Source organism: Crocodylus siamensis, chromosome 5, assembly GCF_052110815.1.
Source record: "Crocodylus siamensis isolate JL-2025a chromosome 5, ASM5211081v1, whole genome shotgun sequence".
Lineage (NCBI taxonomy): Eukaryota > Metazoa > Chordata > Crocodylia > Crocodylidae > Crocodylus > Crocodylus siamensis.
The window spans coordinates 63,858,351-63,874,089 of record NC_143399.1 but is presented as its reverse complement, the minus strand read 5'-3'; the positions used below and the strand labels follow the sequence as shown (position 1 = coordinate 63,874,089).

The following is a 15,739-nucleotide window of genomic DNA, read 5'->3' as shown; positions in this document are numbered from 1 at the left end:
AGGCACTTCTGGTGGCAAAAGTCAGGGGTTAGGGGGCGGTACTTTCAGTCTCAAGATAGTGACCAGGGGATGTGGCATATAGCTCACCAAACCTCATTAAGCGGCCCTCAAGCCAAAATAATTGCCCACCCCTGCTGTAGAGCTAGATAGCTACACCTGGTGGTAGTAATCAGGAGTTACCATGTAGAAAGCCCTTGTAAAATACACATACAATTCAGGTGAATGAGGTGTTTTGACACACACTAACGCATTTCACTTTACATTTAAAAGGCATCCAACCATCTTTAAGTAAGGTGATTTCTGCCACTTTAAAAGCACTCTATATTCTAGCACATGTATTAATTGATTACTTCAGTCCATTCTAAATGGAGAAAATCAAAGACCGAGACAGGCTATTGACCACGGAGCTGCTCCCTGAAGATGGCTGCGAGGCCGTCTGGGATCGGATCTTCCACAAGGACCTCCAAAAGGACCATAGAGACTTGAACTGGCTAACAGTTCCAGTGAAGGCATGGGGATACTTTGAGGGGCAAGGGAGTAGCCCCAGCTGCCCCAGGGAAAGCTGCCAAGGTGCAACAGAGACCATCAAACACTTCTATGGCACTGCGCCATCCCAAGAGGGTGTGGAACAGGGTAAACCAACTTTGCGAAAATGTGACAGGAGTCAGGTTGATGACAAGGGAGGTGGTGCTGTACAGACACCTGACTAAACATCAGGGTCTCTGACAACCCGCTTCAACTAATTTGTGTTCTGTGTGAAGAGTGACCTGGGGAAATGCAGGAACCTCTTGAGGTACAGATGCATGGAACTTAAAGAAACAGACTGTGTTAACAAGTTTCTTGGTGAGCTCCAGTCCTACTACTGGAAATTGGTGGGAGAGGATGGAGCAAATGCAGCCAACTCAACCTGGAAAAGAGACACTTGACACACACTGTTCAAAGGCCCCCCAGGAGGGGGAGTGGACAGGGAGAACAAAGAGGACAGCAACGCAACCAGATCTGGGGACAGCAAGGAAGATAGTAGCAGGATCATCATCAACAGAAGCAACAGCAACAATGACAAGGACAGGGAATGAGCTGAGAATGTAAGCCCCAAATTGGGGCTAGGACAAAGGGACTGCGATTGGGTTAGGGAAAGGGTGGCAGGTGGGTAAGTGGGAGCGCAGGAGAGCGGGTGCATTAATTGTAGTGGCTGCATGAGTTCTTAATGTGGCTTAAGGTGCATGATGGAAAGTTTTTGCTAGATGCTGTATATATATAACTATATTAGTAATAGATACATTTTTCCAATAAAAACCCCAGCAACCCACTTACCTGGCAGGGGAAATACTGTGACCACTAAGGTGGTTTTCCTAGTTACTGGGGATACCCACTTTTCTGGCACAGGGTAGTACCTACGGAGTTAATGTATAGTTAACGTCCCACTTTCGTTTCCAGTGAGAAGATCTTGGCTTCAGCCCCACTTTATGGAAATCGGCAATTCCTCCCTAGCTTGCTCCTGCGGCCATACAACTGAGGGCAAGAGAAACTCGGGGGCATCCAAACCCCAAGCCTCTGGGCTTGGCCTGCACATAGGATGATCGATCGCCAAATGATCTGGAAGCATCTGAAGCCCCGGGTGGTGATGGAGGATGTTTGCTGGTAGTAGGGCCATGTATGATTCTGGGACAACTCATGGATTTGGAACTGATTTGGCTTGGAACACAAAATGTTTTCCTTAAAAATAAAAATCTGGCCTTTTGGCTCAGATCAAGTGTAGTCCAGATTTGCTTTTTGGCCTTGTGTGGGCCAAGATCAAGTGTGGGGGTAACTGAATCCCGAGGCCTCCAGGCTTGGGCTGCATGCAGGATGCCAGCCAATGGATTTGGGAGTTATCTGAAGTCCCAGAGTGAAAGCCTAGGAAAGGCATGGCTGGTGACCTGTGAGACAGGTGGGACGGGTGGAGCCTCACACCTGGAGTGACCTTGCACTGCTGGGCATAGCAGGGCTGCATGGGGATTCCTCGCTGCTGTGAGCTGCACCCCACCACTGCCCTGGAGATACTCTCCTGTACCTGCTGCTGCTTTAAGGAGCACAGCCCCGCACCACTGCCCTCACTGCAGCCCTGTGCACAGGGCGTGCATTGCCAGGGCAGTGGGGGGCAAGAAGCGTCAAGGAGGAGGTTTTCTGTGTGGCTCCTCCACTCCATGGAGCACCAGGTCGTGGGGGGAGCAGCAAGGCAGCAGGGAACAGCAGCATCCTTGCTCACCGCTGTTTTCTGCCACCCTGCTTCCCCCTCTGTGACCCAGCACAGCAGGGAGTGGAGGAGTGGCATAGAAAACCTCCTCTTCGCCACTTCTTGTCCCCCACTGCCTCAGCGACATGTCCCCTGTGTGCAGGTCTGCAGTAAGGGCAGTGGCAGGTGCAGAGGGTACATTGCCAGGGCAGCAGGAGAGCAGCGGCAAGGAATCCGCACGTGGCCGCACTGTCCCCAGCTGCGCCGGGTCTGGGCTCCGGAAGCCCCGGGGCAGAGAAGCAGGACGGGAGCTCAAGCCACAGCCTGCACTTGCCCCGGGGACAGTTCTGGGACAGTCCTCAGTAGTGCACGTGGCAGCAAGGAGCCAGCCCTCCTCATCCCCTGGATAAGCCACCTGCGGCCCCATCCTACCCAGCTCCCTCCTTACAGGGGCTTCAATCCCCCTTTCCCCCACTTACGTGCTGGAGCTGCTCTGCAGGCTGCCTGGGGCCAGTGCATGTCTCTGCATGTAACACCTTGCCTTTTCACCTTCCTCCCAACAGCTCTTTACTCAGGCTGGGGTGTCAGTACAGACGCCCAGCTGCCTGCTTAAACAAATGGTTATTGCAACCCATTCTAACTGGTGAAGTGTTTCTACTGCACATGTGCTACTCGGGCAGTAAGATCGCCCCAAGGTGCTTCCTGCACACACACAACCTTTTCTTGTGTATGCGTAGTGCATGAGCATAATCATGATCATGACATTGATCATCTTGTTCTGAAACTGGTGGGGCAGCACCCCAGTACCCGCTATTGACCGGCCACCACTGGCCTGGGATGGAGGATGCTTGCCAGCTGGAGCGCTGTACATGGAATTCTGCCAGCTCTATCCATATGGCTTTTTGGGAACGATTAAGTGCTGCTCAATCCCTAGGATTTGGAAGCGATTTGGGGATTTTTTGACCTGGATATGAAATACATTAATAACCCACTCCCCAAAACCGGGAAGTCAGTTAAGCCTCCCTGTGACTTGGCTTGTGCATGTGCTGCATCAGTTGGCTGCTTCAAAAATTATTGTACATTTTGTGCCCTTTTACTATTATTCATGTACGTTACACAAGGGTACAGCTACAATATATGCCCTACCGCCCGCTGCCCTCTGCTCAGTGTACTTGACACCACGTAGGACGGGACGGGTCACCCGAGGCCCTCTAGGCTGTATACTGCAACAAGCAGCGCCTGGAGTCCGCTGTGGAGGCTGGGGCTGCGCACACAAACCCTCCAAACAAGAACCGCCATACACTGGCATCTACTAGACATTTAAATAAAACGTCGGCTTCTGATTGGCCCCACGCTCCGTTGGGGTGGGGCTCTGTGTGCGGGGAGAAGCTCCCACAGCAGCGGTTGTTTGGCAGGTTGTTCGGCTCCCTCGCCCCGTCCTGTTCAGAGCGTGGTGACTGGTGGACAGGGGCGGGGCGGGGCGGGGCGGAGCCGCGCTCCTGGATTGGTGGCGGCGCGGGGTTTGAATTGCGGCCGCCGAAGCTCGCGCAGCGGTTTGGTGCTGCGTGTGGGGCTATGGCGGCCAGGGGTACCGCCGCTTGGGAGCTGAGCCCGGGGCGGCGGCGGCGGCGCTGGGGCGAGGCGGAGGACGAGGAGGAGCCCCCCGCCGTGCTGACGCTCAGCCACTTCTCGCGCCCACCCTTCCTCAGCTTCGGGCGCGTCCGCCTCGGCGAGTCCCGCGTACGGCTGCTGGGCGTTGACAACCCCGATGCGGCGGAAGCCGACTTGGCCGTGGACCGCTTCCCGCCGCCGGCCCGCGGCTTCAGTCTGGAGCGCCGGCGCTTCCTCGTGCAGGTGGGCCCGTGGGCGGTGGCTGAGGGAGGGCAGGGGGGATCTCGTGTAGGGACCGTGGCTTGGATGCGGGGAACGGCGGGAGCCGTTCGTACCCTTGCGCCCCACATACAGCCTGGGGGACTCAAGAGGCGACAGCCCAAAGGAGGGGCCGCTGGCACCCGGCCTCGGCCCGGGCCTTCTGAACGAAGACTTGGTGCTGGGGGCTACATGAGCTCGGAGGAGTGGCCTCCGCCCCGTACTCGCCCCAACAGCATCCCTGAAGTCTAGGACAGTGTTTCCCAAGCAGTGCGCCATCAGAAATGAACAGGTGTGCCACGGAGTTTTGCCAGGCAGTGGGCTACAATTGAGGATGGGGGATACCTTAACAGGTGTGCCACGGCAAATTTGTATTAATGTTAGTGCCTTGGGCTGGAAAGGGTTGGTCTAGGAAGAGCTTGCCTCCCAGAGCCTGGGCTGTGCTGGGGGCTCTGTTTTTCAAAGCTTCCTGTGCTTCCAGGGCTCCCCTGGGAATTGATGCGTCTGCTCTAGAAACCTTAAAATTAAGGGCTTCAAGCCTGTCCTGCCAGTGAAGCCAGTGATTCTCTTTGAGGGTGTTGCTGAGAGTGACTTGGTCTCTTGTGGACTAAGATCAAGTGGGGGCATCCAAATCCCAAGACTTCTGGGCTTGGCCATGGTGCCTGGGACGGAGGATGCCCGTGGGTTGTAGTGCCTTATGTGGTGTTTAGAATAATTGCATTCTGCCTGCCTCAAGCAATATGGTTTTTGGAACATTTGGATTCTGATCAATGGATATGATTTGGAAGTGATTTGACCTGGAACACAAAATATATTGTAACTAATAATAAAAAAGCCTTTTAAGTATACCCTGCATGATTTGGGGGTGTTGGTTATAGCCCTATTGGTCTAATGACACAGGCAGGCAAGGTTCTTTGAGTAAGATGTGATCTTTTTATTAGACAATGTAAATAGTTGAAAAAATTCCTTTTCGCAAGCTTTCAGGCACAAATACCCTTCACTGTTGTTTGTGTGGCTTGCAGCTGTCACGCTGCTGTCCGATCGCAGTGCAAGGGACCGGAACGGCAGGGTTAGAAGGGTCGTTTAGCTCTCTATGGGATGGTTAACGCAAGTCCAGCTCATGTTGCCCGATAGGAGGTGGTGAGGTGATAGTCACAGAGGCGGAGAGTAGTTGAAGGTAGAGGTTTATTTACTCATAGTGAGCATTGAGGAGAGAAACGAAATGCAGAGAAGTAGACTGCTAATCATGTCGGGGCAATGAAGTGGCGTTCGGCGGTTGCTAATCGCGAACGGGAGGCGGAAGTTAGGTGATCAGGCTAGCGTCCCTTGTGATAATTGAAGTGGGCGATGAACGACCTCGCTTGGGTGCGGCTGTGCGCTCCCTTATATCACTCAGGTGATGTGCTCAATGGTGAGCTGGCTGTTTTCACCTATCACTTCTCAGGGTTCTGTGTTCGGGCCTTATTTGGCGTTGCAGACTGGCTGACCTCACCTATGTTGGTGACGCTCTGATAACGAAAGTAGTGGTATGGCAGCGTTTGTTTTACCCTTTTGTGATGGTTGCGGGAAGGAGGGCGGGGCTCGCCATCTTGGTGCCTCGCACATCGATGCCACCACTATGGTGTGTGTATGACATGCCCCCTTGTGTGAGGCAGCAAGGGTTGACTGTTTCTACACCATAGCGTCATATTCACTTTCGTTATATGGTGCTTGTATGGCCTCAGTTATTTTGGTCAGCGCTGAGTAAGCGTGTATATACAAAAGCAGATAGGCGAATTAGGCGTGACTTTAGCCACTGTAAGAAAAAACAGAACAAACAACAAATGCCAATACCTATTGTGCAAATAATCAGGGCGGTTAGTGCTAGTTTCTTCAAGTGTCCAAGGCTGAACGTGTCAACCTCCAATCGAGGTTTGACCCTACGTTGCGAGCTTGGCGCGTGAGGTTGAGAGCGATGTCTATTCCTTCTAAAACATCGGTGAGGTTGAAACGTCGATGTGGAATCGCAGGCAACAGTCCGCAAAGTTCTCATGTGGGTTAAGGGACAGGCGAGGGGCAGAGTTGTCATAGATGCCTCCTAAGGTTTAACTGGATTCCATCTAGCGACTCTGGGCAGGACGTGGGACATGTGGCTGAGTTTGCCCATTTCTCTGCGTCAGTGGAATTTAGAATTAAGGGGGCAAAGGAAAGCGTTAGGTCTGCGGACCCCCTCGGAGCTCGGATACAGGCAACAAACGTCCCGTTATGTTGAGTCGTGTTGCCCGCACAATTGGACGAGAGGATGGTAAGGGTGGTGAGGAATGCATTACTCTCGAACTCTGGTCTTTCCTGCAAAACAAGAAGCTATGACAAATGTTTTTCTCGCCGATGTAGCCAGTTGTAATGAGTTAAAATGCAGGCTGTAGGGCCGTTGCACCAGTATGTATTGGGGTATGTAGCGGTCTTGAGGACAGTGGCCTCTACCGGGGTCGAGGGTTGGGGCCCCTTGGGGATCATAAGCCATGCAAGATTTCCCTTAGCATACACGGGTTTCCAGGGGTTTGGTGGCATAAGGGGCTTTACCATCCAGTGTGGTTTGTTGGAATTGAGGTTGGTTAAAACCTCAGGGAGGCGTCTCTCCCACCCCTTATAACTACCCCCTCCCGTTATGCGGAGCGCTTGTTTGAGCACCCCGATGGCCCTTTCAACCACACCATTGCTCTCTGGGTGGTATTGTAGGTGTGTGTGGAGCACAATGCTGCGTACCGAGGCAAACCAGTCTAGCAGTTTACTAGTGAATGGGGGGCCTCTGTCAGTTTGGATTTCGGTTGGCTCTCCCCACCACTGGATGATTTGCTGAAGGGCGCCTTGCACATCCTTGGCTGTAGTGCGCCTGAGGGGAACATATGCTGTGTTGCGGGTCCCAAGGTCAACAGCTACTACACCCTTTGGGTGGCTCTTTGCACCTGGGAGAGGGCCGACGCGGTCGACTTGCCAAGTTTTTCCAGGGCTAAAGTGTGATGAGTCAAGTGCTCTCTTCTCATGGCGCTTGGAGGCGGTGGGTTTATTGGCCTGACAGGCCGCACACCGACGGATAGCGGCTACCCACTGATGGGCTTGCGCTTCTGTTGGTTCGCCTCCTAAACGGCGCCACCGTCATTGGGCTTTTGCTGCTCCTGGGTGCCCCCAGAACTCATGTAACCATTGAATGAGGTGATCAGATGAGGTCGGGCTCTGCTCGAGAACACTGGCTGGGGCAGCTTGGAGTTTTGTGTCCAAGTGTGCATAAACGGGGTCCGTATCAGGGCAGTGAGATTGGGTGTGCTTGATCAAAGGAGCAGGGTGGAGGCTTTCAACTAGGTCGAGGATGGCGGCCCACAGCGGAACGTGTGTGGTGGGAGTTCTGCCACCGGTACACATTTTGTAGATGTATTCAGAGTCAATGGCAATGATGCACGGCTTGGGTTATGGGCGGTCGAAATGTGTTGAAGTACACACAGGAACCCCATTAGCACTAGTGCTTGGGCATTGGTGTCGTAGCCTACATGTTGGATCTCCATCCAGTTGCATGCTTGACACGTCGCTCCATGCTTCTGTGAGCCCTTTGTAGATCCATCTGAGGCCAGCCGTGCTGATTGGGTTGTTCCGTACAGGAGGATACGATCCTGATAGGTGGTTCCTGGGTGAGGGTCCTCCTTAAACTGCCAGTGGCTTCACTTTGCATGGGTTTCGTTGACTAACTTGGCCCAGGTCGTTAAGAGTCCATTGAAGTAAGTGGAGGGCCTGTTTGGGTTGAGTGCTGGGATGGTTTCTGCACTTGGGCCAAGAATCAACCCTTGTTGCGCCGAGAAGGGTTCTGCAAGTCGGACGGCTAGACAAGCTAGGCCTAGTCTGTACCGGTGCTGTTCACCGGCAATAGCTGTGAAGTTGTAGTACACGGGGTGACCTTCAGCATTGCACACCACCAGGGACGGTTGATTGTCCGACCACACGTACTTGATCTGCAGCGTTTCGGATGGGGAGAAACTGGAGTGTTGGTGGGTTGCAGAAAAACTCGAGGAGCTCGTCAAACTTCCTTTCGTCTGACCTGTCCCAGAAACAGGGATGCCAGGAGTTGCCGCACGTCTTCTTCTGGAGGTGTTGGATGAAGGGGTGTAGATGCAAGGGGATGAAGTGGCGGACCCACATCAGCTGACCTAGGAGTTCTTGAAATTGTTTCTTTGTCGTAGGTCGTCGCTCCCTCCAACAAGATAATTGGTCCGGTTTTTCGATCGAAATTCCTTTGGAGGTGAATGTGATTCCCAGAAAGGTGAACTGTTGGCTGGGTTTTTTTATGGACTTTTTCATGTTGATGGTCCATCCAGCTTAAGTGAGGGCGCGGGAGACTTGCTCAGTTGTTTCTTGCACGGCAGTAGAGTTGGGGCTGATTTACGAGGATGTCATCTATGTAAGAATGAATCTGCACAGGGTTCAGAGGGACTACGCTCTTTAGGACCGGGCTTAATACCCCTATCGCTGCTGCGGAGGAGTTTTGGTAGCCTTGAGGGCATACTTTCCACTTGTACATAACTCTGCCGACACACATGTTAAGAAGGCCTTTGTCATCTGTTATGGGGACGGAAAAGAACATGTCCTTTAAGTTGATGGTGCAGGCCCACAATTGCGAGTGCAGGCGTACGTTGTGTAGTAACTGGCTGATGGACATCACTGCTAGGGTGGCAAGCAGTTTGATGTAGCTGTTTGCCACTCGGTAGTCCACAACAAGCCTGGCTTGGGAGGGGTCCGTTGGCTTAGTGATGCCCCATCCTGGTGACAGGTATTTAGATTGAGTAATTATTTCTAGCCAGTCTTGTGTGAGAAGAGATTTCAGCAGTTTGCCTAGGTTGGCTTTTAAGAGCCCTTTCATTGGAATAGGGCGAAATTTCCAAGGATTTGAATGAAGCGGCTCCAGCCGATGTGCTGGGGCATTTACAGTGAACGGGATCGGCGATTGTTCTTCTGTGGGGAGTGCTTGCAATACGGGTCCTTGGAGGTGTAGATGTCATGTTCCGTTCACATCCAGCAGTACTTGACTCCCCAGGATGTCTCGCAAAGGTTTGGCCGCTGCCCTGAGTGGCTTAAACAGTGAAACTAATACTTTGACCACCAGAACACTTTGTCGCGTTTAGTCCCGGAACGAAGACGGTTGCTCCTGTGCGTGTATGAGGTAAGGAGGGGGGGATGACTTTGACTTGTGCGCCCGTGTCGAGAGGCATGTGGTGCAAAGTGGGTATGGTCTTTGGTTCAGTCGGGTGGTGATACCATAGGGGAGCACACGGCTGCTCGTCTCCGGGTCGGGCTTCGGAGCTCGCGGCCGCTTCATGTTATTTTTGGATGCGTCGCTCTTTTTCTTAGACCTCCTCTGTTGTCATGCCAATGGAATCCTAGGGCTGATGCAAGCTTCTCTTGGGTGTCTTGATCTAGGCGGTGTATCTGATGCTTGCTCATCCCTCTTTGGTTTAGGATGAACGCAAACATGGCCCACTTCCTTGGCATCCGCTGTGGTGGTCCTTGGGGCTCGCATTCCCGGCCCTGGTGCCAGGCGTGGTCATGCGGGCGGTTGTGTGAACTGCGGTCAAAGTTATCTGGCTAGGCAGCCATTACAGATAGAGTGGGCCTGCTCAATGGGGGGTCCACTGGCAGTTTGTGGATAGCCTCTGGCTTGTCCGCAGAAAGTATGAAGCCACAGGCGGGAAGTGGGATCGTTGGGCCAGTAGAGGTCGCAGGCAGCGGTAACCCCTGCCATGAGTATTGGGACTGAACCCAGGTCATTAAGGTACCGCTGGGGGTGCACTCCGTGCACTTGGGCAGCCGTGAGTTGTTCCCTTGGATTCATGGTCAGGTCCCAACGGTAGTAACTGAAACCTATGATATAGTTGGCTAATGAGTCCCGTCCCCGGCTTGCTGTAGACCGGGGCCCCTCGTGGACCGTGTGTGGTGTCATTGATAGCGCCATGATCACCAGTGCCAGCAGGGGTATTGGCCAATCGTGATTATGGACCGCAGCGTTCACTCCCCCCCAGTCCGGACGTCCGGATGGGATTGCGTAACATCATGGTGGTTTCTTCTAGATCGACTCGGTCGTAACCATAGTCTATAACCATCCGGCCCAGTCAGACTAGCGGCGGTTCTCCTGGATGGTGTGTGGTGGAAGTGATTAGGTCATGGATCTCTGCCCGGAACCTGCTTCGCCAGGAGGTCGTTGTTACCGGGTGCCCATCTAACCCAGCCGTGACCTTAGTGGTGCTGATCAGGAGGGCCGTGACCAGTTGCGACAAGTCTGGCGGGGGAGGTAGTTCTGGGTAGAGGCTAGGCGGAGCCCCTTTTGATGGCTCTACGTCCTGGCCCCCGTATGGTGGAGGTGGGGCGGACAGCATGGGAGGTGCAGCCTTCGGTGGCTGTGTCTTCTCTGCTGGAGGCACTTCCTCTTTTTCTGTATCTGTGGCTTGCTGTACTGCTGCACAAAACTGCGACTCAAGATCAGAATATGAGCGCACGGGATTTACAAAGTGTTGGTAGAGGATACCCAGACACTTATGTTTGTTCCAGGTTGGACCAGTCCATTTGTGCGCGGTTTTTCCATGCGTCTCCAGGTCGCTGATGAGATCCCCGGCCATTTTGTACCCCCTTGAGCGTTCTTTTACAGGTGGGCAATGGAAATTATTGAACGGTATGGGAGCTCCTAGATCTTTTAGATGTCGCAGACCTCTGGCCCATGTCTGCGCGGGGGTCGGGTCTCCTGTCCCATACCCCTTAACTTTCTTCAAGGACACAGTGTGCCCTTCATCATTTGGGTGGAACAGGGTCTTGGGGTCTGAGAGTAGGCAGCCAAGAGCAGCTGGTGACCCCTTGAAGACCCATTTCTTTTGACCCTTCTTTAGAGTCAAGTACCCTTGACAGTCTTTTGGAGCCGGGCTTGCAGAGTGGTAACTCATATGCGCCCAAAGTTCTGTATTATCGTCGGTGGTACAGCAGCCTCGACCCCAGGGGCAGACAGCGACTAGCGGATCTGTGAATCCTGTTCATGACGCCATGTCACTCTGCTGTCCGATCGCAGTGCAAGGGACTGGAACGGCGGGGGTTAGAAGGGTTGTTTAGCTCTCTATGGGACGGTTAACGCGAGTCCGGCTCACGTCGCCCGATAGGAGGTGGTGAGGTGATAGTCACGGAGGTGGAGAGTAGTTGAAGGTAGAGGTTTATTAACTCACAGTGAGCATTGAGGAGAGAAACGAGATGCACAGAAGTAGACTGCTAATCATGTTGGGACCGGCAATGAAGCGGCGTTCAGCGGTTGCTAATCGCGAACGGGAGGCAGAAAGCTAGGCTAGCATCCCTTGTGATAATCGAAGCGGGTAATGAACAACCTTGCTTGGGTGCGGCTGTGCGCTCCCTTATATCACTCCGGTGATGCGCTCAATGGTGAGCTGGCTGTTTTCACCTGTCACTTCTCAGGGTTCTGTGTTCAGGCCTTATTTGGCATTGCAGACTGGCTGACCTCACCTATGTTGGTGACACTCTGATAACAAAAGTAGTGGTATGGCAGCGTTTGTTTTACCCTTTTGTGATGGTTGCGGGAAGGAGGGCGGGGCTCGCCATCTTGGTGCCTCGCGCATTGATGCCACCATTATGGTGTGCATATGACAGCAGCTTAAGCCCAGAGATTTCTAACAGGGAACCCACAGTGCCAGCAAACACTGTGATTTTTCTTTGGTCTGTTGGAGTTCTTTATGCCTAATAAGTTGCTCTGTTGTTTTCTGTAATCCAGTAATGAGTGAAAGTTCACAAGTAGCACTTTCTTAGGGGTGCTTTGAGTTTTTGGAGGTGTGACTTCCATATAAAGTGGTGAAGCAGCTCTGGGTGGTTGGTGGCAGTAACACCATGATTCCTTGAAAAGTTCTCATAGTTCAGTTTGCTAGGAGGATCATTAATTTCCCTGGTGCGGACCAGGTACTGACAGTTGGTACGAGGTGAATGCTGATCCGTTGCCAACATGAAGCATTGAATTAAGCTGTTAAGTTGAATATGGCTGTTAATAACATCTGAAGTGTTCCCATGCATTAAAAGTTTAGGTGTTTAGTTGATTTGCAGATAACTGATATTTGTTACTGTGTAAGCAGTAAGCAAACCCCGCCCCCCCAGATTAGTAGTTTAGATTATAGATTTTAGGTGAATTATGCACTTAATGCCTAGACATGAAGTACTTGCATCAGATGGGAGGGAGTGCAGGGGCTCAGAAGACAGGATTACAGTTCTCAGTGATCTTGAGAAATGATTTGAAATCAAATGCAAAAAAAGGCATCTTCCTTCTAGCCAAAGAAATAGATACAGAATGGAGATGATTTTGATAAATACACTGAAGTAACTGGCTAGGTGGCGTTACTTTAGTAGAGAGACTGGGGATTATAGTGGAGCATAAGAAGAAAATGATTCAAGAGTTATGCTTTTATTACCCCCCCCCAAATAAAAAAACAATTACATGTCAGTCTGGCCTTTTATTAATAGAGGGTGCAGACAAGTGTAAGAAGAAGTGAAACATTTCAAAGGCCCAGCTGTACAAATACATGCTCTTGGAAATGTTCCAAAAGCAGCTGAAGGCATCTGACAGTATCTCTTTAAATGACATGATTCCTGGATCATTTCACTTCTTGGTATGTTTGCTGGGGTGGGAGAGCAAGTGGACAGCCTGTCAACTATCCAGCTACAGGGTCCCTTGTACTCCCTGCTGGGACCATCACTGCTGCCTGAGCCAACGCTTCTCTCCCCCAAGACTCCTGCTAACTCGTGAGGGAGCCACTGCTTCTGCCAGGAGAGGTTTGAGGAATTTAGAGTTGGGGTGGATTTGATTTAAATCAAATTGATTTAAATCACTAGTCAGGAAGCCTCAGTTTAATCATTGTTTTCTACAAAAAGTGCGTTCTTGTTGGTTGATATCCTTTATTTGCTAACTTCTTTAAACTTTGCACTTTTAGAGAGAGGTAAGGGATTGAACTGTACACAAAACTTGCAGAGACAAGAGGGCTGATGGGTAGGTAATAAGGTTTGTTTTCTGACATCTGTCAGGATGTTAGCTCTGGAGACAAATCCACAGTGTGAGAACTGAAACGAAGCATCACAGAGATGCTTAATGGGATCTTCTAGATCTAGACTGAGCACTGAGTCCCACTGACTAGAGTGGTTTTCTTTAGTCGTTACTAATCTATAGAGGAGCCTTTGGGAACTCCATAAGATTGGGCCCCTAATATAGTACATGGCCTGTTATGACCCATTTATAAAACTTTTCTAAAAGGGTTACATGAATATATTGTCTCAAACAGTATATAATTAGAAGTTATAATCCCTGTTCCATGCTATCTTTGAGCTTTAAATTAAAACCATCTTTATATAGGTTTATTTTTTAAGCATCTTAAAAAATAAAGTAATACAATCAAATGAAAAAATCCAATTTAAATTTTAAAAAATCAATTTATTTATTTATTTTAAAATGGTTGATTGTTATCTACCTCTTTAGAGTTGGAGAATTTATTTATTTGGTTATGGGATTTTGGTTGGTGCTAGGGGATGCTGTAGTGTTTTGAAATATTCGTGAATAGGTGCTGTATGTGTGTCCCTTGGATGAACTGTTTTTTTTTAAACATTTCCAAGCGTGTTTTACTGGAAACATTTCAGTTCCATCTCTGCAACCTGATGCATCAAACATAAGACTTGGGAGGTAATTCATTTGCTCTAGGTACTGGTGAGGCCTCTGCTGGGTTTTATTTTTCAGTTTTGACCAGTACAATATAAGAGATTTGTGAGCATACTGGAGATTATCTGAAGGGGAGCAGCAAGAATAAGTGGCTTAGAAAAAATTACCTGGAAGGATCAGTTGAAGGCATTAGGCTTGTTGTTTATAGAAGAGAGAGAACTAAATGGGAGGAACTGACAGAGTTTCCAAAATGTGAAAGGTTGTCAAAAAGAGGACAGCAATCAATTGTTCTCTGTATCAGCTGAAGGTAGTCAAGCATTGTGCTCTATTAGCAATGATTTTCAATATTATATTAAAAAGACTTTCCTAGGCATTAGGAAAGGTGGATGCTTTTGTTTTTTGTCATCTGTTGTCTGTCAGGGCTGATCATGGGCAGGAAGAGGGACTAGATAACAATTGAGATCCCTTCTGGCCATACTCTCCTATAAACATGAGTCTTGTTGAGGTGCCAAGTGCCTGCTGTGATGAATTTGGAAGTATGTGCAATTAATGAATACCTTAGGAAAGTAGAACTCAAAGGGACCTCCTGGGCCAACATGTTCTTTCCTCTGTGTTCACAGGGGAATTGCCCATAATTGACCCCTTCAGACCTTCACACAAGAGTTCATGACACAAAAGCAGAGATGCCATGAATTTCCTGTAATACACCATAGGTAAAAGCAGGGGAGATGTGCCATGCCGCTAATGCCAGAGATGCAGTTTGTTGAAGTTTAGAGATTCCTAGGAACAGTGCCACATGCTACAGAAGGCAAAAATCCCCAGAATCCTTTCTAATCTGACTTACCAGAAAAAATTTCTCACTGACTCCAACTTTGATGGCATGATTCTCTAACTAGGAATAGCTAGTAGTAGTTATTAACGTAGTATGGGGTGGCCAACTTGTGGCATGGGTATCACAAGTGGGACAGGCAGCATAGCAGCAGATAGGTCAGGGAACAGAAGTCAGAGCAACAGATTGTACAGAAAGCACAGGGCAGAATAAGCTAAGCAGCAGTTTGGGCAGGAGAGGGGGACTGGAGTATTGCTAAAGGAGGGCATGGGACTTAATTTGTAGCATGCCTGCCAAAAATCTCCACTGATATAGAGCTTGCTGCCAGGAGCACAGTGTACCCCCATTAGAAATCCTCAACCTTAACAATGGGTGGTGACCCTGATGCAAAATATTGTGGTTCGTTTCTTTTGGAGGCTCGCAAATAATTCTCAGGCACACACTATTAGCAGCACAAAAGGTGTATTTGCAAATAGGGTCAGAGCAGAGACAGAAAATCTCAGATTACTCCGCCCACTGAGGAAATTCTTAGCTGGCTTTTTATTTCTTTCCTCCTGGGCACGTGTGCAGAAACAGGAACTCTTACAACTCATTTCCGGTTCATACAAACATGTATGTGATTACGTCACTTCATCCATCACATGTATATTATAATTAACTACTTAAGTATGCGGGGCGGATAGGCATATATGCATCAGCTAATTACGCATGCTCAGAAAGCTCTCTAGGTCACCAAGAGTTGAAATTCCCCCCCCCCCCGCTTTCAAGGACACAGTCAGTTGAATTCCAGCTTCTGTAATCTGCATGTGAAAGTCAGGGGGAGTGTGGGGGTAGAGAGTAATTTAGCATTAGAAAAGCTAGCAATGGCCAAGGGAGAGAAATGTCCTTGGCAGTGTTTTTTCTTATCAGGTACGAGATGCAAACTGTGCAGTTCTAACAATATTTCTAACAACCCAGTGGTACCAAGGAAGGCAAGCCTCAACCCTCCTGTCTCACAAGCCAATGGAAGCCCTGAAACCAAAGGGTTTCTAGACAGCTAACCTACTGTAAAAGCATTATTTCTGTACCCCAACATGGGTATTGCAAGTGTTTGATTCAACATATTGCATATGCTCATGTTGAC

At 50.1% G+C, this 15,739-nt stretch overlaps 1 protein-coding gene across 1 annotated transcript in view; it reads left to right on the top strand.

Annotated features, from left to right (window-relative positions):
- The first annotated feature begins 3,732 nt into the window (after positions 1-3,732).
- ASPM (assembly factor for spindle microtubules) overlaps positions 3,733-15,739 on the top strand; it is a 65,437-nt gene continuing 53,430 nt past the window's right edge. Inside the window, exon 1 of the mRNA XM_090048577.1 lies at positions 3,733-4,069. Within this exon, the coding sequence (XP_089904703.1) occupies positions 3,791-4,069 (279 nt within the window). The 5' untranslated portion in view covers positions 3,733-3,790. The remainder of the gene's footprint in view (positions 4,070-15,739) is intronic.